General features: G+C 39.5%; 2 protein-coding genes across 4 annotated transcripts in view; one reads left to right on the top strand and one right to left on the bottom strand.

The window, feature by feature from the left end:
- Window positions 1-20,317, top strand: part of TPR (translocated promoter region, nuclear basket protein) — a 60,694-nt gene extending 40,377 nt beyond the window's left edge. Inside the window, exons 39-51 of one of the 3 annotated variants that reach the window (XM_090048346.1) lie at window positions 1,661-1,744; window positions 4,140-4,340; window positions 5,017-5,148; window positions 5,728-5,818; window positions 8,880-9,064; window positions 10,710-10,778; window positions 11,211-11,305; window positions 12,026-12,132; window positions 14,997-15,092; window positions 15,313-15,469; window positions 16,521-16,639; window positions 18,678-18,776; window positions 19,688-20,317. In XM_090048346.1, the coding sequence (XP_089904472.1) occupies window positions 1,661-1,744; window positions 4,140-4,340; window positions 5,017-5,148; window positions 5,728-5,818; window positions 8,880-9,064; window positions 10,710-10,778; window positions 11,211-11,305; window positions 12,026-12,132; window positions 14,997-15,092; window positions 15,313-15,469; window positions 16,521-16,639; window positions 18,678-18,776; window positions 19,688-19,743 (1,491 nt within the window). In that variant the 3' untranslated portion in view covers window positions 19,744-20,317. The remainder of the gene's footprint in view (window positions 1-1,660; window positions 1,745-4,139; window positions 4,341-5,016; window positions 5,149-5,727; window positions 5,819-8,879; window positions 9,065-10,709; window positions 10,779-11,210; window positions 11,306-12,025; window positions 12,133-14,996; window positions 15,093-15,312; window positions 15,470-16,520; window positions 16,640-18,677; window positions 18,777-19,687) is intronic. The other 2 variants (XM_090048344.1, XM_090048345.1) reach the window with 2 other exon arrangements.
- A 76-nt stretch (window positions 20,318-20,393) lies between these two features.
- PRG4 (proteoglycan 4) overlaps window positions 20,394-25,681 on the bottom strand; it is a 35,580-nt gene continuing 30,292 nt past the window's right edge. The window contains exons 7-10 of the mRNA XM_090049752.1: window positions 24,446-24,585; window positions 21,826-21,982; window positions 20,793-20,972; window positions 20,394-20,565 (exon numbers count right to left, since the gene is read on the bottom strand). Coding sequence (XP_089905878.1) covers window positions 20,399-20,565; window positions 20,793-20,972; window positions 21,826-21,982; window positions 24,446-24,585 — 644 coding nt within the window. The 3' untranslated portion in view covers window positions 20,394-20,398. The remainder of the gene's footprint in view (window positions 20,566-20,792; window positions 20,973-21,825; window positions 21,983-24,445; window positions 24,586-25,681) is intronic.

Genomic DNA, 25,681 nt, shown 5'->3' with positions numbered 1-25,681 from the left:
GTTCCCTGGCACACTGACATGGCGGGAGGGGTGGTGGTGCACCAGATGCGGAGGGAAGGGCAGTGTCCTGAACAGGCAGAGATGCCTGTTCAGGCCTCTCAGGTAACCAGCATGCTTGGTTATCCGGCACCTCCCATTCCCTGTGGGTGCCCAATAACAAAGCTTTTGCTATAATTTACTGTCCAGGTTCTTAAGTTTCAAAATTCTTTGGACCAAGAAACTGAGAAATAGTTTTGTTTGCAAAAGTTTAAAAATTCTGGTCTGGCAATAGACTCTTTTAGGAAGCTCATAGTTGTAAATGATGTGTATTTATTTTCCTTTCAAGTAAAGCAAAAAGCATAGTATTTAGTTGCTATTTTTAAAATAAATCAAGGGTTTGAAATTGAGTCTGAGTTTTACAGTACCTCTAATAGGTTTGAGCATTGAGAGTGTGTTGGGAAGGCAGAGATTTTAGTAGGCAAAGCAACATGAGATTCTGAATAACAGTTTTAGTGAAATCAGTGGTCTGCAACTTTTTTAAGAAGGCATGAGCCTGAACAACCCATCTCCAGTCTGGTGCAGGCATAGGCAGAGAAGTTGTTTCAGAGCAATGCAGCTTCTAGCTGTGCCTGTGCCACTGCCACTTCTCCATGCTCCCCTCACCCCTGCTTGCATTGCAAACACAGCTTCTAACCCATGGGGAGCTGCCCCAGGGGTGAGCAGATTTCAGCTGTGCCCACACTGCAGCTGGGATGTGGTAGGGGAGAGGGGAGGAACAGAGAAACAGGCATTATGGGTGCAGTTTGCAGCTCTCTAGCCCTGGAGCTTTTCGCCCACTGGCTGGAAGCTGAGCCTGCACACAGCCTGGGTAGGGGAGAAGTAGCAGTGGTTGGACACAGGCAAAGCCCTTCAGCTCTGCAGGCCAGGTGTTAACACTGACTCCTGATTAGATAGGGAAAAGGTTAAATGTTGAATTTCAGAGGAAGGATGCAACAATACATGGCTCTGGTTTGGATGTTCAGATATAAAGAAAATGTGAGGATTAAAAGTTAAGTATTAGCAGATATCAGAGAAGTAGAGACATGGAATCCAAGTCTCAAGATAGATATGTAAAAGTGGGATAGTAGTGATAATTAAAGCCATTGGTGTACTTGAAATTCTAAAGTTTCTAAAGATAGGGCTTTGCAGGCAGCCCATAAAAAGTGGTATAGAGACTCAAAAAAACAAAAGCATTACAAGGACACAAGTCAAAAATAAAATTGGTTGTTGTGTTAGAAGACTGACTGTCAGTCATCTGCTAGACAAGAGATGGAATTAGGTGCCCCTAGAATTTGCTGTGAAGGTGTTTAGAGACCTCCAAAAAGGTCTTTGGAAAAGCTTCGAAAGAAAGCTGTTTCAGTAGAGAGGACATGGTGGAAATCAGATTACAGGAGACCCAAGATAAATTCTCCAACTCTGAAGCAACAGGTGTGAGGGGTAAATGCAGTGAATTCAGAGAAGGGTAAATAAGTTAGTAATTGAAGAGGAGAAGGAAAGTGAAAATGGGAGGGCTTTCAGGTTAAGGAGAACTTTTATAACACCGCTGATATTATTTATTTTTTAAAATAAAAGGAGTAAAAAGATCAAACTTCTCAATCTTCTCTGTTGCATATCTGAATATGAAAACTGTGTGATCTTTCAGGAGGAAGTGACAGCAGAGGAGAGTACTGATGGTGAAGTAGAAACTCAAACATACAACCAAGATTCCCAAGATTCCATTGGAGAAGTAAGCAAACTATAAATCTTAATTTTGATTGCAGCACAAACAGCCCTTCCCTACGACTGGGATTTGATACAGTGCTAACCTCAGCACAGTATATCAGTTTTAGTTATTGTTTTAACAAAACAAAAGTATTTGATGGTGGTATTATCTTTGTGAAATCACAAATGTAATTAAGGCAATTTTAGAGGAAATCCGCTTATATAGGCTAAAGCAATTGTAGGGTTAGAATTTCTACTCAACCCCTGTATATTTAAATTTTTATTGCAATTTTAATTTATTTTACTTCTTATTGCAGTTTTCACATACCAAGTAATACACAAAGTAATATTTTGTAATCTATATTTGTTTGTTACATTTTCAATGTGCTGTTCTCCTGCCTTTTGAGTTATGTCAATATCATTAGCTGCATTTCACAAATGGAAAGATGTGAAAAATAAGGGTAGTTGAGTCATCATCTAAGCCACATTTGGGGTTGCAGAGTTCCTTGTTTGTTCTTTGAAACACCACTTTTTTTTCATTTTATACTGTACCTTGTCGTAGAAACTTTTTATATAAGTATTTGATCAAGTTTCAACCAGGAAGGAAGCTGGTTGCATCGGGTTACAAAAAAATAGAAGGAACTTGTCCATTCTCCTTTCTCACTGCTCAAGGAACTATCTTACGTTATGTCTGCGCCTGTCCACTTTCTATCTTATACTTGCCTTGGATTCAATTTTTCTCTGACCAGTGGAGGCCATGGGTCTTTTTCCTGTTCTTTTTCTTTATAACTTTACACATTTCATCTTTAGTGTAGATCTTCCTGAGGTATCTTTTCTTCCACCAGTGTTTCCAGACTTTCTTAAATAGACTTTTTACAGAGAACTCGGTCTAATTACTGGTGTCCAGTTATTTTCATTGCTGATCAGTCAGATACAAAGACATTGAATGACTTGCTGTTTAGAAAATAGCTGCATCTAGCTCTTATACTTAAATGGGCCTGGGTGCTGAAGAATGTAAATTCTGAATTTGAAATAAATGTACTATTGTATCTGAAAACCAATATCTTTATCAAGATTTAACAGATTCAGTTTAAATTCTTTACATTCTTAAATTCTTTTAATGCAGTTCTTGCAATGCTAAATAAGAACCACAGCAAACTATTTTGATAATTTTTTGACCAAAGAGGTCTTGTCAGTCTGGAGTAGCAACAGAGAAGTAATCCAGAGTTGGTGAGTTTTACAGAAGTTTTTGTCAAAGGTCCTTGTCACACTTCTGACTTTTAGGTTGGCCTGTACCAGGTTAGTAAGATTGTCAACTTCCAGTGTAACTTGTATCCACGCTCCAAGTATATTAAACCTTCCAGAACTTAACAGTGGAAACTAATGTTTTTCCTGTGGTAGCAGTAGAGTTTGCTTCTGTGTCAGTTGTCTTGCTATTCTTTTTTTTGCAATGTTGACAGGATGATTTACCCAGACTGGTAACTGATTTGGCAGAATCTTCTTCTAACTGTGTATGTCAAGAAGATGGGATCAGGAAATACAAATGATCTCTCTGTGTTTGGGGAATGCGGTTGACCATGTTAGTCTGAAGTCGAGCAGAAAGCAGGATAGATTTCTGCTTGATTTTAGACCTAAAGATTTAGATCTTTATGAACTAAACAAAGCATAGATGCATAGCTTAAGCTTTCTTAAGCAGTGGGCTTGCTTCATCAAATTTTATTTATGAAAACTTTAAGTATGCAGCTTTGATTTAGCTAAATCTATAAGATGCAAATCTATTCTGCTTTCCTCCCTAAATATAGCCATCCCTTCTCACTGCTTTCCTCTGGATATGTGATCCTTGCTCGGGTATCACAGTCACTTAGATCAAAGGTGCTCAACTCCAGCCTGTGACCCAGATGTAGTCCCCAACACTGTCTTCCAGCATGCATGTTAGGTCCTGTATGCATGGTCCTGCATGCTAGATTAGGTGCTTAAGGAAGCAAAGGACCCTGGTCCTGGCACATGGGATTGGGCAGTGGGGTTAGCACAGGGCCCTGGTCCTGGCACATGGGGCATAGACTGGCCCACAAACTGGCCTTGTGTTATTCATCTGTCCTGTGGAGCCAAAACATTGAGCACCATTGACCTAATCATCCCAAACTGCTTATTAGTTAGCAAAAATAAGATGTGGCAACCACTTCAGATGAGTCTCAGAGACGGATTACAAAAAAACAACTATATTTATAATAAAAGGTGGGCCTCTAACGTAGCTTCAGGACCTGAAATAGTAGCATTGCTGCTTTTAACAGTACTCAGGTCAAACTTTACAGTTGAATGGGATTTCAGTTTGATTTAAGTGCTCTGCTGATGATAAATCTTTTTAGAAGTATGTATATAAGATATCATTTGTTTACTTTAAACTTTTAACTTTTTTTAAGGGGGTGACTCGGGGGGAATACACTCCCATGGAAGACAGTGAAGAAACTTCTCAGTCTATCCCAATAGATATTGGACCTCTTCAACCAGATCAGCAGAATACCTCGTCATCCCAAGAGTGTCAGTCCAAGCGAGATGATGTCATAGTGATTGACAGTGATGATGAAGAGGATGATGATGAAGAAAATGAAGGCGAACAAGAAGTATGTGTAACGTACACTTACTTAATTTGCAGCTTTAAATACCTTTTGGCGTACAGCTTGTTCTGGTTACCAACGAGAAATGAAATACGTCCCTAAAAACCACATTATCCAAATTTCTGTTACATAATAAACAGAAGAGTAAGTGCATCTTTAATAATTCTGTGCATCTTTTAATTTGTTTGACCAGAACTGTAAATGTGAACTTTCACACTGATGCATGAAAATGTAAGCACGCAACTTCTTTTAATTAAGATTCTGCATCTTTTTCTACAGATATATTTTTTTAAAGATTTTTCTTGAATAGTGCTAAAATTTCATTGCAAAACAAAATTTTAAAATTGAACAAAGCATTTTTTATAAATGAAAATATATAAATATAAATTATTTTGGATATAAAGTACTTGGTATTTATTTGGGTTCTCTAAAAAACAAAAAAAAAATAGCACTCAGTGGTATTAAATTCCTGGAATTTTGCTTCTGTTGATATAAAACTAATTTATATTACCATTCTGCACTGAATTCCCAGTCAGGAGCTGAGCTTATGCTAGGCACTTACAAATGCCACTAAAGCAGCCATGTTATATGTAATCAAATACATCTTCTTGCTGCTTTGTGGAAAGATTTGCAAGTCCTTTTGGGACTTCCTTAAGTCTGTTTTTTTTTCCTGCTCCCATAGGATTATGAGGATGAAGAAGAGGATGACGAAGATGATGATGAAGACCCAGGCATGGGAGATGAAGGTGATGATAGTAATGAAGGAACAGGAAGTGCTGATGGTAATGATGGCTATGAAGCTGATGAGGCTGAGGTAAGAGTAGCAGTTTTATATACATCTATGAAATCTTTTGAAGGTAACTGATATGTTACCTTGTTCATACAGTATTCAAAAGAGAAGACGTTAAATTTATATAGATTATTCTGGTAGTCTCATTGCAACTTTTCACATGAGTGAAATACAGATTTAATTGTGCAGAAAGCAGCTATGTTAGTCTGAAAGTCAGGCAGAAGGCAGGGTAGAGGAACACTTTACAGACAGATTCATTTGGTCATTTCAGCATGTTAAGAGGGTTAGGTAAAATATGAAGTACAGAAGACAGTAGATACTACTATTGTGGTGGTTGATCTTTGAGATTAGCCAAACCACTTGTGCGACACTTGAGTATTTTATTCAAGAAGTGGCATTTTATTAGTTTACTGGGCAAAAGTAATTTTGATATATATGTTGGCTTTCAAAACATAATGTAGTTATGTATATTTATACAGATTTTCTTTGTAGTGATTTACTGTATTAAGCTCCCAGATTTGATCCATCTTAAGGTGTTGTTTTTTTCATGTTATATTGGGTGCTTTTGCAGAGAATCACCAGTATACATGCATGTATTTTTAGGGTGCTGATGGTACAGATCCCGGAACTGAAACTGAAGAGAGTATGGGAGCAGGTGAAAGCAACCAGAGAGCAGCAGACTCGCAAAACAGTGGTACACTATCAGTGTTTTCTCCAAAAAAAATGTTTGTTGGAGGGCAAAACTGAAAAGTTGGGAAGTTATTAGAGACACTACTTAAAAAAATTTATTTTGGGTGGGAACTGATTCTTCTTAAACCTGCAACCATGTCACTTTGGAATGTGCGCCAATGAAATTCCAAAGCTAAGGAACACTGGGTGTGTTCAGTACAGTACTTGTATAGATTTTCAAAAAAAAAAAAACTCCAGCTGCTGCAAAAAGTGCTGTTAATGATTCGGTAGTTGACCATCTTCCTTCTGAGTCACTGCTGAATAACTGTCTGTTTTAGTGTGAACAGAGGCCAAGCTCATAAAAGTGCTATTCAGCAAATTTACTTTTTAAACAATTGTCGCAGATCAGCTGCTACTTCTTGCTGGAGTAGAAATGTGTATGTTAGCATGTTAATAAAAGTAGTTGTTTAGCTGTCCTTTCTAAATGTTACTTCTTAAGATGTACAGTTCAGGGTTGAAGGGTTTCTACAAGTATGTGAGTAACAAGATGAAAATCATGGAAAGTGTGGGTCCCTTACTGAATGGGGAAGGCAACCTAGTGACAGAGGATGCAAAAGAGGTTGAAGTATGCAATGTCTTTTTCACATCAGTCTTCACAGGCAAGATCAGCTCCCAGACTACTGCACCTGGCAGCACAGTTTGGGGAGGAGGTAGTGAGCCAACCAACAGTGGTGAAAGAACAGGTTAGGGACTATTTCAGAAAAATGGACATGTACTGCTCCATGGGGCTAAATGGGATACACCCAAAGGTGCTGAGCAGGTTGGTTGATGTGATTGCAGAGACACTGGCCATCATCATCTTTGAAAACTTAGGACTATCAGGACAGGTCCCAAATAACTGAAAAAGGGCAAACATAATGCCCATATTTAAGAAAGGAAAAAAGGAGGATCCAAGGGATTACAGACCAGTCGGCTTCACCTCAGTCCCTGAAAAAAATCATAGAGCAGATCTTCATGGGATCCATTTTTAAAGAGTTGGAGGAGTAGGTGATTAGGAACAATCAGTATGATCAGCACCAAGATTGTCCTACCTGACCAACCTGATTGCCTTCTATTATGAGAAGACTGGCTCTGTGGATGCAGGGAAACCAGTGGATGTGGTAGTGTGTACCCAAAAGCTTGTGAAGTAGAATGTTGCCAACTATTTTAGTTGGTCTTATGAAAAATATCAGATTTACCCAGAGAACCTTCTCTGTGTTGATTTTAGCAAAGCTTTTGCTATGGTCTCCCACAGCATTTTTCCAGGCAAGCTAAGGAAGTGTGGGCTGGATGAACAGACTGTAAGGTAGATAGAAAACTGGCTGGAATATCAGGCTCATAGGGTAGTAATCAATGGCTTGATGTCTAGTTGGAAGCCAGCATCAAGCAGAGTGCCCCAGAGGCCAGTCCAGGGTTCGGTTTTGTGCAATATTTTCATCAGTGACCTGGAAGATGGCATACAATGTATCCTCAGCAAGTTTGCAGATGATGCCAAGTTGGGGGACTAGTAGATACACTTGAGGGTAAGGCTAGGATTCAGAGAGACCTCAACAAATTGGAGGATTGGACCAAAAGGAGTCTCATGAGGTTCAACAAGTACAAAGTCCTGCACTTAGGACGGAAGAATCCCATGCACCAGTACAGGCTGAAGGCTGACTGGCTGGGCAGCAGTTTTGCAGAAAAGGACCTGGGGGTTACAGTGGACAATAAGCTGAATGGGAGCCAAGTGTGCCCTTGTTGCCAAAAAGGCTAATGGCATACTGGGCTGCAATGGTAAGAGTGTTGCCAGCAGGGTAGGGGAAGTGATTATTCCCCTCTATTCAGCAGATGAAGACAGATCTGGAGTACTGTGTTCGGTTTTGGGCCCCACCCTACAGAAAAGATGTGGGAAAACCAGAGAGTCCAGTGGAAGGCAGCGAAAATGGTTCAGGAGCTGGGGCATGTGACATGAGAGGCTGAGGGAATGGGGCATATTTAGTTTAGAGAACAGAAGACTGAGAAGGGATTTTAATAGCACCCTTCACTACCTGCAGGGTGGTTCCAAAGAAGATGGAGCTAGACTGTTCTCTGGTGGCAGATGATAGAACAAGAAGCAATGGTCTCAAATTGCAGCAAGGGAAGTTTAGGTTGGATATTAGGAAGAATTTTCTCACTAGGAGGGCAGTAAAGCACTGGGACAGAGAGGCAGTTGAATCTCCAGGCTTGGAGGTTTTCAAGACCCAGCCAGACAAAGTGTTGGCTGGGATGATCTATTTGGGGATAGTTTCTAGGTTCGGAAAGGACCTGAGCAGATCATCTAGTCCGACCCCCTGCCATGGCAGGAAAGAATACTGGGGTCAAATGACCCCAGCAAGATGAGCATCTAACCTCCTCTTAAACACCCCCAGGGTAGGGGCCAGCACCACTTCTCTTGGAAGCTGGTTCCAGACCCTAGCCACCCTGACTGTGAAGTAGCGCCTCCTGATATCTAACCTAAACCTACCCTCTGCCAGCTTGTGACCATCATTCCTGGTCACTCCTGGCGGTGCTCGGGGAAACAGTGACTCCCCCAATGCCTGCTGATCCCCCCTGACTAGTTTATAACGGGCCACAAGATCCCCCCTCAGCCTTCTCTTTTGGAGGCTGAACAGGTTCAGGTCCCGCAGCCTGTCCTCATAGGGCCTGCCCTGTTGTCCCCTGATCATACAAGTGGCCCTCCTCTGGACCCTCTCCATGCTGTCGACATCCCTGTTGAAGTGTGGCGCCCAGAACTGGATGCAGTACTCCAGCTGCGGCCTGACTAGTTGTTCCTGCTTTGAGCAGGGTGTTAGACTAGATGACCTCCTAAGGTCCCTTCCAACCCTAATTTTCTATGATTCAATTCTGGTGATGGGTGAAATGATCCGTATGGTTTGTAAACTACTGTGATAACTAACTTTTTTTTTAAAGTTTATCACTCATGTCATTGGTTCTACATTGTCTATATGACATGCATGTAGAATTACATAAATTGCTCTGGTTTCATATCGGTGTGTGTGGTTTTGTTTTGATCCTTTCATGTATTTTAGGAGAAGGGAGTACAAGTGCTGCAGAGTCCACTTTCTCCCATGAAAGTTCAAGAGAACAGCAACCAACATCTGCCTCTGAGAGGCAGGCCCCTCGACCACCACAGTCACCACGCAGACCTTCACACACGTTACCTCCACGCTTAACTATTCATGCTCCACCCCAAGAGCTAGGACCTCCAGTACAGGTAGAAAATTGTTCAATGTCTCAAAATTTTAAAAAATGTTTTAATTATATGGCTGTTTTCTAAATAGCATCTTAGCCCTCTATTTTGCAAGATCATATTATTTCATTTGGCATCGTGCAAGATGGAAACTTACAGATATTAATAAAAACAGCTGACCAAATGTAATGTCTCGTCCCTTAAAATGTGGCAGCAATTTTCTCTGGCAGAACGGGTAAGTAAATGAACATTAAAAGAACTAAGGCAATAGTAATGGGTGTGTATCTTGAAATTATTATACCAGTGCTGTTTTAGTAGATGAGTGTCAATATTTCCACCATAAAAACAGTGTTTGAAAAGGCTGCAACTCAGCTGGATTGGCTGGAATTTTTATTAAATACTCTTTTTTCAGATGCAGATGTGGTGAAAATCAACTGCAACTATTTTTTTCCCCGCACTTAGCACTTTTAGAACTTGTGCCTTGTGTGTCCATCAGCCGTATCTGGCGTACTTGATGGAGACCATATCATGTTTTAATATTATCGAGAATTTAAATTTTCCTTTGAAAGTTTAAATTCCTTTGAAAAGGGAGTAATTTTAATCTTGTAAAACCACCCAAATGTGACTTTTTTATATTGAGTCTTCCAAAAGGTGTGGACTGTTCTAAATTATCACCCTTGCGTATTATATCTGAACCCTAAAGATGGGCTGATTGTCAGTATTACTTTTTCTGGCACTACTCATTTTGTCAGAAATCAGCTAATTGTTTTCTATGATTTGGCCTGCAGTATGGGGTGGTAACTGTTACTATGAGCAGATCTTAAAGTGTAGTGAGCCCTGCAGCATTGCACAATTTTTTTCTTTATTTTCTATGCATGTTCCCCCTCCAGCTCTACTGGCTAGAGAAAGAGAATAGCTGAGGCTAGTCAGAGGAGGGAAAACTGGTTTTCCTTTTTTATTCTGAAAGATACATTGCTGCTAAGCAAGAATTAATATTTACTTCTTTATCATTGCCTCTCTGCAGCTTCTCTTGCCACCTGCTTTTCCTCTATTGTATGTTAAGGGACCGAGTAAAAGGCACAAACAGCAGATCAGGAGGAGTTCATTTGTTCAGATAGTACTTGCAGAAAAGTAGAACCTTGTGAAAAGGATTTAGTTGAATTCCCCATGTCATTCCCCATGTCCTCTTTAACGTTGAACAGTTTCTCCATAGTGTTATTGCTTCTTTTTGCCATCAGGGCTGCTTACAGGCATGAATAAAACTAAACAAAATAGTGCTTTCTTTTCAACTTGGTGCACCCCCACACCAAGCATAGCACATGCCCAGAAGAGACATCATGTTAGTTTGACATGGCTTGCCCAAAATCTGTATAGATCGGACATTTTTATCTAATAACTGATTGAATCCGCTTTAGATAAAAGCACCAAAAAGCCGTGCTGAAATGAGTATGGGAATATGTAGACGTAGTAAGTAACCGCCTAGTGGAATGTGTGAAATATGGCTTTCCTTTGTAAACAGGAAAATCAAGGTGGCTTTATTGAAGTTTGTGTTTTGGATAGAAAGCCAAGAAAAAATTTTATATAATGGTTTTTTAATGTAATTACATGTTGCTAAATTCCTGAAACCCCCCCTCCCTTATTCCTTTATTTGTACTCTATTACCATAAAGAGAATCCAGATGACTAGGAGACAGTCTGTGGGACGTGGACTACAACTGACTCCTGGCATAGGGGGTATGGTAAGTAATGGAGATCTGTTCCTAATGATTTTGCATGACAGAACATAGTGGGCTTTTATCAATAAAAAAGTTTTTTGGGTTACCCTGCAGGCACATTTCTTAGCGTTAATCAGCCAGAAGTTTTTGTTAAAGGCAATTCCATACATTTCCCTATTCCCAAAGAAAATACTAGGTAAGGTATGTTAAAAGAGTGTTTTTGCTGCATTTTTTTACTTAAGAACCAGTGGTTACTAATTATCATGTTTAGGAATCTCTCTTCTAAAATATATACACCTTTGTGTCCTGTATCTTATTTTGCAGTCATGTCATTCACACTGGAAAGACGAATATTGTTTACACTTGTTTTGTCTTTGTTGGGAAGCATCAGCCTTTGAAGATGAATTATATTTAGAAGTAAGCATAGTCTCCTGAACTCAATTTTTTTTTTCCCAGCAGCAACACTTCTTTGATGATGAGGATAGGACAGTCCCAAGTACTCCAACACTTGTGGTACCACATCGTACAGATGGATTTGCAGAAGCTATTCAGTAAGTAGATATAAAGAAGTCAAAAGAAAGCTTTATATTGACTCATATTCCTCTTTTGCTGATGATGGGACACTCTCACTCATTAGGAATAAATGGAAAAGATTATGGAGAACTAGCATACTATCTTAAAGGCAGTTAAAAAAAAGAGAGATAAATCAGTGAGAATTGTTTTGAACTGCATCATAAAACTGTGCTTAGAAAAAACTCATCTGTTGCAACCTTTTGACTTAAAATATCCCATAGTTAAATAATAGGGGAACAGTAGAGGTTACCATGCTACTCCTGTCCTCTTTTACTCTTTCTTTTACACATTTGTTTTCCAGTGTTATAGGTGCTAAAAGGCATGTTTTCCCATACTAATTATGAAGACCAGTTAAAATACAGTAGGAAGGTACGATGAGCAATTCATCTCAGGTGTGGCATATAGGAAAGTTGTGGATGCATTCTCCAGGCTAACAGAAATTATGAAAGTCATAAGGATTATAAGCACAACCATCCACTTAAGTAAACCTAGTAAGAAAACAGGTAAATTGGTTTAAACACATTGATCCAAATGGAATGGAAAACCTAATGCTGTGCAACTAAAATTCATAAATGTTTGGTTAATAGTCTCATTTGTTTATAACAAGAGCCTTTTTATTTTCCTGAATCAGCTAAAAATCTTGCTATTCCTGTTTTTGTATAGAAGTGTACTGTTCTCTCATCTTTGTCTCTTCATAGTTCCCCCCAGGTTGCTGGAGTTCCTAGATTTAGGTTTGGGCCCCCAGAAGATATGCCACAGACCAGCTCTAGCCACTCAGATCTTGGTCAGCTTGCATCACAAGGAGGTAAATCTCTTCATGCATTTATATGTCTTTCTAAGAAACATAAATACAAAGGAAATTCCTGGAGAAAATTTATTCGTTTGGGTCATTGTCACTGGGCTTTCTTACGTGTGCAAATGCTGCAGCGCCGGGTACTTTGACACGTGCAGTTGTTTAAGTGGCGAAATACACGTCAGCACAAAGAAAATGGCAGTGGTGTGCTTTTGAACTAAAACAGCTCAGAAGTACTTTAATTCAGAAGCGCACTACCACCATTTTCTGTGCATTTTGCTACTTGTACAACTGCATGCAGCACAGTGCGCTTCAGTTTGCATGTGGAACGGACTCAATTATGAGTCTGCTCTGAAGCAGCAGATCTCCAGCACATCGTGGGACAGAAAGGTATATGTAAAAACGCCCACCGTTTATACATCGTTTCCAACTAAATTGTGCCTCCTTTTTATGATTTCTGAGATGGGCTAAAAGCAAAGATACTTTTCTCACATAGCTTTTTTTATATATAATTAATATGCTTAAAATGTAAGGATGATTGTATGTATGTATATACAAGTATTGGGAAAACTAAATCCTTGGTAATTAAACAGCTTCCATAGATATTGTCTAATCACACAGAGACTGCGTATCCTGCTTACCTTATATAAGGTATACTGAAAAAGAAAATTTCATGCAAGTAATATGAAATACACAAGCAATAAAAGAGGTTTTCATGTCACGTGGCAATTCTTTTTGTCTTGATGATTAGCTCATATGTTTGTTTTCTTACTATATGGTAATTTTTTTCTTTCAAGGGAGCCAAATCTCTACTCTTTTCAATGCCCCCTTTATACTCGTATGCAGCTTGCTCCATTCCCTGGCTTGATTGGTGTCTGGTTCTGGGAGGAATGTTATTTGGTTGTGTTCTAATTTCATTATTATGCAGCTTGTGTAGAAGAAATAGGCTCCACATAGTGTTCAACGTGAGAGTATATTTACAGTATGACTGAAAAATCTATAGCTAAGTATTATCAATTGCTGATGCTGTAGTTCTTATGAGTTTGGGGCTGGAAGCTTCACATTTCCTGTTAATTAATGCCTGATTTAGTAAAATATCAAAGATAGCAAGTAATATAAATGATAGCTTTTTATAATTAGGCATTTGCTCATAAAGACACTGACTGGGCTGTTGCTCAGCCTTGTTCTTGATGTTCTTCTGAATCAGTCTCCCCATGGGCTTAGGGGATTTGCTAACTGTTTGCTGTGGGGGAAACACTCAGCCACTAATAGGCTGAGAAGAGGCATAAAAATTAAATGGTGAGAAAATAAAGAGTTTAAGACTGTGTCAGCTGTGCAGTGTCAGCAGTAGCTTATCCAACTATTTTCCAAAGAAAAAAGTGAAAATACCGTATAATTATATATTTGGGTAATATTGAAATGGTATAATTTCTTAGCATATGAACCTTTTATTGTAGGTGTCGGTACATTTAAGAGAAATATTGCACAGTTAGTGTGTTCGGCTTTCTCTGTTTTTACTTTCAGGCTTCTATAGGAAGAACTGTCCAAAAAAAATCCTAGCTAAGGTTCTCATGCAGAAATAAGCATCTGACAGGTTTCAAGTAAATAATAAATATCGTTGTAACTTCCATGTGTGGCTCAAAAGATTTAACTGGGGGTTAACTGAAACTTTTACATAGTGTGTATTATTGCTGTGCAAAGTTTGGTTGCTGATTTCAATTCGGCGGCCCAGTCTCCAAATCTGAGTCAGATAAGGAGATCCTTTAATCTTTCCAAATCGAATCAGAACCCTCCAAATCAATTGGGAGACATTTGGAAAGATTCGACTATTCGGACATAGACACAGTTTTTAAATAGTTTTTTCCTACGTACCTCAAGGTACCAGGTGGCTCGTGAATGCTGAGATGCTGGGGCAGATGGAGCGTCCCACAAGAGCGTGGGGGGGGGGTGTCCCAGTGCACTCGGCAGCAGACCCAGAAGTGGACCAGAAGCAGTGGTCCACTTCTGGGGCCACTGGGGAGCACGCGCGGGGGACCCCTGTCCCCGGCTTGGCATCTGATGCCTCCTGGGTCTGGGGGGGGCACCTGGGGTCCCCCTGCAGCTGATCGCTGGGCGGGGTCCCCGTATGCTTGGTGGCAGACCCAGAAGTGGACCAAAAGTACTTCGAGTCCACTTCCAGGTTGTCACCAAGCACACAGGGCACCCCCCTGCACTCCTGTGGGACACTCCAGGTGCCCAACCATCATAGTATTTATGAGCCACACCTGGTACCTTGAGGTATGTAGAAAAAACGTTTAAAGTTGTGACTATGGCCAAATCACTGATTGGCCGAATCGGCATCAAATCTTCAGAATTTAGATTCGGCAGAATTGAATCTGGACAGTGATCCGAGTCAACGAATTAAATTGCTGTCCCTGATTCAGGCCAAATCCAAATTGAATACGACCTGTTTCATGCACCCCTAGTGTGTGTAGTCAGGAGCTGTAAACAGCTACAAAACAATCATGGTGCAAGTTACCAGTTGTCAGGATTAACTTCTGTAAAATATGTTTGCAATAATAGTAATACACCTATTTTGGAAATAATTTTTTATGGTTGTTTTAAAATGCCAGCTGTGAGAAATGGACTTTAGTATTTAGAAAAGAAAAAATTTAAATAAAAGGAAAGTATAGTTGTTAAAGCTTGATACTACATATCAGATCTGTGGATTTGTCTCTGTCACCTAACATCTTTATTAAGTACTTCTCTGAATTGTTTTTTCTTGTCTGTAAAATAGAGTTGATATATCAAGTGGGGATATAGCTTAAACATTTAATACCCTTGGTTTCTGAGCGGTGTGGAAGTGAAAAGTAAGTTACAAAGATTCTGTATTGCAGGTTTAGGAATGTATGAAACACCACTCTTCCTTGCCCATGAAGAAGAATCTGGTGGCCGCAGCGTCCCAACAACTCCTTTGCAGGTAGCAGCACCGGGTAAGCGTCAGGAATTTTTGTAAAGTGTATCGTTGGTATTAGAAACTTGACTTCCCAACAAAGTAACTTGGAAAATAATTATAGACTGCTTATTACTATAATGAAAGTATCACCGTAGCCTGTTTTCTCTCACTCTTCATATTTTAGTAAACTGAGGTTATAAAATGCAAAATGACTTTCTACTTTAATTGGCTTTTGTTTTTGTTTTTGTTTTTTATAGTGACTGTTTTTACAGAAAGCACAGCAGCTGATGCTTCAGAGCACGCTTCTCAGTCTGTTCCAATGGTTACAACGTCCACTGGAAATTTATCCACTACTACAGAGTCTGGAGCAGGCGATGATGGAGATGAAGTTTTTGCAGAGGCAGAATCTGAAGGGTAAGCTAGGACTACTAGTAGATTCATTTTAGTATCTTAATTTTAAATCAGTTTTTCTGGCTTCCTACCCAAATAGGTCTTTAATCTGTGATGTTTTAACACGGTGTTCTATAACAAGGATAACTTACCAACACTAAATTTGTTTTAAAATGAGTCTTGTGACATTTACCTTTCTTTTAAAATCAATATCAAGTTCTCTTTTGGTCAGTTTATAAATATTAAATGTATATTATATTAAATGTACCACCTTTAAAACAGGTTCTGTACACCTATGAAGAAAATTACTCTAAATTTACAGAGGAAGGAGATGATTCATAAATTAATCTGAGTGTAGCATTGCCAAAGTGTAGTGTTGCTAATTTACTTCTGAATTAGCAATTTATCCAACTGATAGTGGTGCTAGTGACCTCTAGAATTTCTAGATTTCTTACACCTCAGAAAAACCAGACGGTTTGATTCTACCATGGTTTGGGATTGGTTTTAGTTTCCTTTTTCACACACACTCTCACACACACACCCTTTTAGGATACTCAGAAATGTGTATGAGAATTTCTGGTGGCAATCAGCAGCAGCCTCCAGAAGCTTCTGTTTTTTCCACGTAACCATCTGTCAGCAAAAGGGGGTTTGGTTACTATCAGGGAGCTGTAGCACTCTTGCTTCTTCCCCAGACCTTCATATTTTCGGCTTATTAGAGTTTATGTAATTAACTACTTCCATACTTTCCTCGGCCCTTACATTTGTATGGAGTAAAGAGGTGTAAGGTTCTTTTAATAGCATATCATTCCTTCAGATGTACCTAAGTAAACTTTGTTTCCCTCGTTGTGTTACTTTTCCTCATCTTCTCCAAAAGACCATAACTAGGCAGTAGATTGGGGAATGTGTGCCAAAGAACATTTGTTAGCCTTTGGTTTTTAAAATGCAATTTCTGGTAACAAGCAGAAGTGTTTGGGAAAATTAGAAATTCCAAGGAAATTAAGTTATCTCTGTATCAAGGGAAATCTCAACTTCTCTGAGTTGTCAGGTGTCCTAATATTCAGATTTTATCCTCTAGAATTACTTCAGAAGCTGGTCTAGAAATTGATAGCCAGCAAGAGGAGGAATCTGTTCAAGCATCTGATGAGTCAGATCTTCCTTCCACTAGTCAGGATCCTCCTTCCAGCTCATCAGCAGGTACTGAATTCCTTCCTATACTTCTGATTGGTTTCAAACTGTTGGTTAGAGCACTTACAACAGTCTCTTTCCACAATGCAGTATTTATCTTTACCAATGGAGATTGAACTAAGAATGCTTGTCTCAAACAGCTAATAATCTGTCTGAAGTCTGACTTGTTTAGATTATGGAATAAATGCTAATAATATTTACAGTGCAGCAGGAAGTTCGTGGGAAGATACAGTGGCAGTTTTGATGGTCTTTATCTTAAATCTGAAACTTCCCACTTACATTTGTTTTAACTAGTAATAATTTTAAATCGGTTGATAGCATGGATAGCCTCTATAACATCATAGTTGCTTTTAAACATAGATTTATTTAAAATTTTCCTCTGTAATTTGTTTTAATAAGATTTACTGGAATACAAGATGATGCTGATTTTTAAAATGACTTGTTCCTCGTACCGCCCCCCTCCATAATTAGACTCTATACAAGGAAAGTATATACATTTCTTACAATTTTCCATGTAAGATTCCCCCCCCCAGTGCCTGTCCTCCTGTTATTTTCCTGGCTGCATAAAGCACATGCTTGCTTCAGTTGTTACCAGGTTGGACTGGGGCCAGAGGAAGCACATGCTCTGTGTCCCCAGCTGAAGCTGAACTGAAACCTTCCAGAGTTAGCATAAGTAGGGGTGAGGCAGGCATCCCCTGCCTCTGGACACTTGTACAGTAAAAGCTCTGTTATCCGGCATCCTTCAGAAATGGGGGATGCCAGTTAATCCAGTGTGCACCGTCTGATGCACCCTCCGGCGTCAGTGGGCCCCACGCAGGTTGCTTTGCCTCAAGCTGTGGGTCAAAGAAGTGATGAAGAAGAACTTGGTTCACAGCAGTGAAACCGGAAGCGGGACTTCCGGTTTCACTTTTGCCGTGTCCTTCAGATGCCAGCTAGTGGAGCTTTCTGGCTGATAAAGTGCCAGATAACACAGCTTTTGCTGTCTTTAAATCCAAGACAAAAGGGCTTTGTTCCCTATGTTAGAGGGAGGGAATCTTGTCTTGAATTTGAGTAAATGTGCTATGTAACATGGACATATGAGCACACAGAAATAGTGAAGCTTTATTCATTCTTTACCCATTGTTACAGTCAATCAGTTGATTTTTAAATGAAACATACAAAAACCTTCATAACATTTGATAAACCTTTGGAAAGTGTTGGAGCTTCCCACAACATGGCATTGTAAACAGCCTTGCCCTGCCACTTGCTGCAGTGCAGCCAACACCAAAGCTTACTGCCTTAGTTCCAGATCAAGGGCTGCCCCGTTCTCATGATGACAGTCAGCTACACAGTCAGTTTTTATGGTGGCATACAAACCAGTCCCAAAGATGTAGTTTGCTAATTTATGGCACCCATTAAGTTGGCTTAATGTGCTTCACGTTGCATATTTATGGTGTGATTAACACAATCGTGCCATAAATGTAAAATCTGATGGGACCCTTACAGTCCTACTAAAAGCATCTTACTCATGTTCTTGAGTATATACCTTGATGGGACCTTTTGTGTGAATAAGAGATGCACAGTCTGGCCTAGTGGAACTTTAAACTGGGAATGAAGTGAGCCACAGTGATTTCAAGGACAAGAATGCAATTAGATGCACTTAATCTTAGCAGGTAATCTGACCCAGACATCAGTATAAGCTATGATACTGGAGTATAGGCTGTGATAAAAAGGTGTTAAAAGAGAGAATTGCTACTTATACATTTGTATCCATATAACATTTTGACATTGGATGAAAAGATTTGTTTTCTTCTAAACTAGATATTAAAACAGAATGACACATAAAGCATTTTGTCAAGTGAGTAAAAACAATCAAGGGAAAAATAAACATTTTTGCTCATTCTATAAAGCTTTTATTGGTGTTTGAGATGTCATTGTAAATATTGCACCCTTGCAAGTTTGCATACTAAAGGCAAGAACACAGAAGTATGTTCAAAGTAAATGCACTAATGGTGACTTCGTATAATAAGTCTTAGTCATTCTTTGCTGTCCCCTTTCTTTTGTACAGACACAAGCAGTCATCAGCCCAAGCCATTTCGCCGTGTCCGGCTTCAGCCACCAACATTAAGAACTGGTGTTCGTGGTCGTCATTTTAACAGACAACGGGGTAAGTGTCTGTCAGCGCTAAATTTATGACTTCATATTCTTTCAAAGGAGCTCTAACAGTTTTCTTCTCTCTGTAGAGACTATATATGTCTAGTGCCTTCATGAATGTATATGATGATTTGTGAGACAAAATAATACAGGGCTCCTGCCCAATGAGCTTTCTGTTTATCATGCTAAGTACTCATTATCCTGACAGGCAAAATGACTACAGAAAAACATTCTGCTTGTATCCCACTTGGCTGGTACCTATGGAAAGGCTATGAATCTCAGTAAATTAAAAACTTACAAAAATAAATCAGTAGTTTAGTATTAAGATATGGATTCTTAACATGATTCAGTTCTAAGAGTGTGCATCAATTCCTTTCTTAAACTGAAATGATGCCTTAAATCATTATGCGGATTGAAAGAATGATTAAGTGAAACTAAAACTTACTGAAGCATATTGTGTTATAGCAATTACCGAGGAGAATATATTGAATTTGGTTCTAAGAAGCTCTGCATTAAATATGATCCAAATCATTCATTTTTTTTATTTATTACCCTTATTGTAAATATTCTGCATACAGTTGTTGCCAGCCCTTTTATTTCTAGTAATATTCTTGATGTACAGAGCTAGTCCCAAAAAATGTACTTGAATACTAGGAAAGATTTTCAGCCCATACACTGCCCCTTCATTATTAGCCAGAGGTATCTGAAAAGGGAGGCCAAACTGAACGTGCCACTTTTTTTTCTTTTCTCTAGATAAGAGAATTGGGGGACCAGAAGTAGAATTATACTCTCTCAAATGGCAATATTTTAGTGCTTCCAAGCTATTGGGCCAGAGAGAGAAGGGTCAGATAAACTGTCACCAACATTTTAATTTACTGATGAAAGAAGGGATTTGTATTAACTCTCTTTTCTTTCCCTACCTAGGTGTGACTCATGCAATGGGAGGCCGAGGAGGCCTTAACAGAGGCAATATCAGTTAAATGTTCTGTAAAGTAATTGGAGCCATGTATGCAGACTGCCTTAGTGTAATGATGGCAGAGCTTAAAGCTGCATTTTGTATTTAGATTTGTGTGCCCACATTTCAGTGTCTTTTATTAATAAAATTAGACAAACTGTCAAAAATAAGAAAGGCTTCTTTCTTTCAAATCCTGTGTTCCAAATCACTGTTAGGACACTTGTACCAATCCTTGGATACTGTCTGCCCTGTTATACCAGTAACTGATCTTACTATTCTGCTGCCCACATTCACATTGTAGTATTTATCTGAAATGAGAGAAATGCACAGATAAGAACTTTAATTCCAGAAACCATAAATCTTCAAGAACGAAACAGTTTTAATTCCTTTCCATTTGCAGTGTCATTTTGGCATGATTATCACACAGCTGTAATGCTATTTTCCAACCAAAACAATTGATTCTAGGGTTTACTTCTTTATTGAACTGGGTTTTGGAGTTCTTACCATTGCCTAGTCGTATACTTGACAGAATCAGAGTTGGGAGTTAAGGAAAGAATGTTTTCATTCTTCTTTACAGCAATGACTCTATACAGTTTATTTTTTCTAATAAATTATTAAATCTTACAGCAGCTAAGGGTGATTTTAAAAATATCTATCTGTGCTTCTGAAAATGTCATACTTCATTCTGTGAAATCTGTGCCAAGTTGATTTAGTAACATACCTTTAGAGAAGACATAGTAGTCATAGCCATCTGGCTTCTGGTAATTTGGGACTGATAGGGCTGTATAAACTGTTTTTGGAAATCCTCTCCAATAAGTAGGAAGTTTGACCTCGTCATGTAGTATTCCTGAAGACAAAAGAAAATCACTTTTAAACTGGAGAGAATGTGTCCACTAAAAGTAAAATTTTCTTGTTGAAACAGCAGTAAATTACAAAAAAAAATCAATGCATTAAAGAAGTGGAATGGAAGAGAACCTTGCCTTTTGGAAACCACTATCTGTAAAATATAGTGGAACAGGACATTAAATAATAATGTGTATAATAATAAATTAATAATACTAATAAATAACTGACCTGTTGAATATTTCTGGATTTTGATAGTTTGGTAAACCGTCTGTGTTCTTATTGCACGTTCAAAACGTCTTCTTATCACAAGTCTTGGTGTGTAAGCTGGGTACCTTATAATAACACGTGCTTTTTTCTTGCACTTCTTGGCTGGCTCTTGTCTGTAGATGTAATGCTGCATGTTGCCACCTAAAGCAGAAGTTTGTTCCATTTGGGGGTAGAAGGAAAATATAGTTGGATAAAATATTAAGGCTGTTATTAATATCCTAGCAGTACATGACTTGGGATAAGAGCAGCTTGTAATCTGTCATTTAAAATACGTTCCAACTATTCTTGAAACATTCAGCTGTGTTCACCCATTCACTGCCTAAGTATATTTTGAAGTATAATACTTGCAATCCTTAGCCCTTCTTATGTCAGCACTTCTGGATGCAGCATTGGCTTCTGCCAGTGGTCTCATTAAAGTTACTGGGACCATCCATGATTGTAAGCATTGTTCCAGGAGCAATGAGGGCATTGGTCCCCTTACATTTATAATTTGAAGGCTTTCTGGATGCATCGTTCCCATCTCTCAACAAAATCACATGAGAAAGGGCTGCAGTAAAGTAACTTATTTGCCTAGCAGTTTTATGTGAGTAAATCCTTCGGATAACTCCTAAGGATAATGAAACGGCCTCAATTTATTATAAATCCTATACTTCACAAGGTAAGAAACCATGATTCAGAAACTAGTGTACATGTAGCTGTGGGCTAACAGGATTCTTTTTTAAGCCTTCCCTAGCCCCATTAACACATAGTTTTCAGCATGTTGCATTTTTAACCTTTTGAAATCTACCGCTTATCTATCCTGAAAACTATTTAAGCATCCATGAGTACTTTGACGTACACATTGCTGAAGCCTTAAGTTTCCTTTTGATATCACCTGGTTGTCATCATTTGTATGTGTATTAAATGGTGAGACAATTTTGCCTTAATCTATTTTTCTAAGAGAAATAAACTAAGTACTGCTAAAATTTGAAAGCACTCTAGCCATGAAACTTACCTTTTTTGATAAAATACACAGATTCTGGCCTGTTGTTATACCTTGCTACTGGGAGAGCTGCAATTATTTTCCCGTTTAGTCCTGCAAATCCTTTTGCAATTTGCTTGGGATACCCTTTATCCATTACATCATTGGTGAAGCGCCAGTATTGTGAACCCTGAAGATTTAAACCGAAAGTGAGCTTTTATTTCACAGAAAAAGGAAGGATGTTTGCAACTAATTAAACTTCAGTGTAGGCTAGACAGGTAACAATAAACTATAATTACTATCATTATAAACAGCCAGGAAGATTACTCCCGTCTCCATCAAAAACAGAAAAAAAATCATAGCTTATGAAAGAATATTCTGCAGAGTCTAGGCCTAAGTATAATAGTTTTGTTTTGGTAGACAGAATTCATTTTAAGAGCTGGAATTTCTAGTCCTCATAAAATGTTACTCTTACCACTGCTTTTAAAGACTACATACTTTTAGCTTAGTATAACAGATTTGAAAATACTGTTATATTATTCTTTCTAGTAATATTTATATAATGTGGCTTCAGGGTCATTTCATGTTTTGTGCTGTGCAAAAACGTGGGAAGGGGAGGGGGAGACAATTGCCATCCTGAGGGGGTATTATTTAAAAGTGGCGGTTAATTGAGCCATGTAAATTAAATTTGTGGTGAATTGGTGGGGGGCAGGGCGGGGGGGAGAGGTAAACAGGTCATTAATTTTTCTCCTCTTCTGTTCATATCCCCACTACCTGACTGCTTTGGTTCAGGAAGTAGGATACTGCGAGATCCAGCAGTGACTACTTCCCTTCAGTTATATCATGATGTAGCCTGGCAGAAGTCAAACCAATGGTAAACTTTTCAGGTTCACTAAGGGATTAGACAAATTAATGGAGGATGGGTCTATTTGAAATCTACTGAAACAGAGATGTGTCCTTTCACATATTTCTAAATCAATGATAGTGAATGTTAAGCAGGGTATGACAGGGAATTGATTACACTAGGCATGCCTTGTAAATATACTCAGGCTATAAAGGATCTACTACTTGCACTGTTGACAGGCCTTTTGATGTGCCATTCCAGAACATGGGCTGAAGCCAACAAGAAGAGCTTTATAAGCCCCTGCTGATGAGGGGGGGCTACTAAGGGAACACCAGTGATGGGTTGGGACAACAAAAAGATAAAATGGACAAGAGTAAAAGTCATTGCTTCAAAACAAGTGTAGCAAGCGGGGACACCAGACGGTGTCCACTGGCCCTCAAGCCAATGTTGATAGGATACTGGGCTAGATGGGCCACGTACCTGAACCAGTGTGACACTTAAGTTCTTATGATCTTCTGGCTTTTTCTATGGCAAATTTAGGAACAAGTTCATTTCAAATCTACATTTTAAAAGTAATGTTTGTTTTAATGCTGTCATGTACCTTATGCTCTCCTTTTGCTATGGATATCAGGAGCACAAGAAAGGGAAGGAAAGAGTAGAGCAAGGAAACTCAAAAGAGAAAAGCATTTGGCAGTTTCCTAAATGTCAGAATAAAACAAACCTTTTCATGTTGACATTTTCTGCTGGAATCCATGATGTGTTTTTTTTTAGAATGCTTCATATGAAGTTTTCCTGTAAAATGCTTGGTTTTTCAATCAACCCATCCTCTGCCTGGCCGTGTCCGCATGAGCGCAGCATGTGGCACCGTAGACACATCCATGGCACCACATACTGCACATTTGGGTCTCTGCATTGCAAGGGAGCAGTGTGGGGGTGGGGGGTTTGACCCATGGATACCCAGGTGTCAAAAAAAAAAAACCCCAAAAACCCACAGAAAAATAAAAAGTGGAGCGGTACACATGGAGGCAGCACACATTGCTCAAAACTGAACCCTAGCTGGCCACAGCCATACTCTAGCTGCTGGCCAGGCTCTGTGCAACAGGATCTCTTCTGCAGCAGTTCCAGGAGGCCTCCAGAAACCTCAGGTAAGGCTGCTGGGCCTAGCCCAGTGCCACCCCTACTCCACCCAAGGTAACTTGCTGCATGCTAGAGGGCTGCAGGTAACAGATAACCAGGAACAGGCTTCTCCTTCCCACTTCCATTATTTGCTCATACGTGACTCTAAATGGAAGCCTTACAGCAGCTATGATTGTTCTGCCTGTTTCACTGAACAACAGCGACTGTTCTGCCTGTTTCAAATTCTTTCCCTAAATACACAGCATGGCAGTAAGGAAGGATATTGTGGGGGGGCAGTAGTTCTATAGCCTACACACTGCTGTATTTTGAGTCTGGTGTTCTCATTCTGGTAACCAAATTATAAGAAGGAGTTTTAGTGCACATGAATGGATCCACCTTGTCAGTTCTGAAAACATAAGCACTCTATTTGTACGGCATAAAGAACACAGATTTCACTCTTGCTGCCCATCATGCCATACTAATGTCCTCAATTCTTCTATGAGTTAGTTCAGTCTGTATATCCATTCAGGCCTTAGCTTCTCCCCAGAGACTGTTAACAAAAATATTAGTTTGGGCAAACTGGAATTTAAGTGTGTTGGCTGCTAACTAGCCTAAAATCCCCAATGCTGCTCTCCTATTCCTGAGCCATGCAACCCTGTTGTTTTCCCATTTTTAAAAATTAGATCCCCCTACCTTCAAGAAGAAAGTTTTGCCATCACAGTTGCATCTGGAGAAAACTGTGTCGATGGGGGATGGAATGCCCCACACTTCACTGATTTTACGAGGGGAAACTGTTGGTGGGCTATCAGAATTCAGCAGCCAGTAGTAGTGACCTGCAAAAAATAAGCAACAAAGCTCTGGAAAACCTTGCTAACATATACCACTTGCCTCTATTGAAGCATTTTGTATTAAAAAAGAAAGGCATCATATAGAAAATGTAATAATCAAAAATTCCAAACACTAAGGACTAATGAGCCACCTTGTCTTTGAAATGGCAGCACAACCTCTGCAGCTATTCAGTCCTTCAGTGCCTTAGTGACAAAGGGAATGGAAGATATTCAGCATTTTGCAGGATCAGTCCTTTCCTGCAACTGTAGCTTGCATGTAGTTCCTGTAGACCAGTGACTAGCAACCTTTTTTAGGTTCTCAATACACCTACATCACTCCTATGAATTTAGTAGCATCCCAATTTAGTAACTACTTTATTTATTACAGTATTTAACTCTTGAGAGGGCAGAAGGTGCGAGCACTTAGCTCCTTGTGGACCAGGGACATTCATGGTCATGGAGGAGCCTGTACTTGCGTTCTGGTACAGGAAAGAAGAGGGAGGAGGAAGACTGAGCACTTCGGTCCATGGGCTTACCTTCTTGCACTGAAATCAGGTAGAGATGAGCCTGTGCTTACCTCCTTACATAGGGGCTGTGATGGAAAGAGTAAGTGCTCATCTCCTCGTGCACTGTGGCACCCGCATAGGGAGCATGCAACACCCCAGTTGAGAATTACTACTGTAGATAGCAACAGCTGAGACATTACCAGTTTGCAAGCAAGGGAGAGAAATGACCTCCAACAAGTTGCCAAATTACAGGTGCCTAACAGGAGCGTTATGTGTACAATGCTGGGCCAGAAAAAACAAAATATGTCGTATCTGGAAATTAATTTAAACAAGGCTTTGACCTCAAAAAATGTGCTGTTCAGGGAAAGGGAACAGATTGCATCTACAAGGCTAGTGCAGAAACAAACCCAGTTAGCTTTCAGCAAGAGGAGCTCAGCTAGCCCAAAGCAATTAGTTTCATGGCAAGGGATTCATCCTGAGCTAGCTGGCTCCAAACACTTCAGCTACAAAAGGTATCAAGTTCAGGAAAAACCCCAGATTCTTTGCTCCACTCTCCTACACTTACCAAGTCACAGGCTAAAGCCAGTAATAAGAGC

Source organism: Crocodylus siamensis, chromosome 5, assembly GCF_052110815.1.
Source record: "Crocodylus siamensis isolate JL-2025a chromosome 5, ASM5211081v1, whole genome shotgun sequence".
Lineage (NCBI taxonomy): Eukaryota > Metazoa > Chordata > Crocodylia > Crocodylidae > Crocodylus > Crocodylus siamensis.
This window is presented reverse-complemented; position numbering and strand designations above follow the sequence as displayed.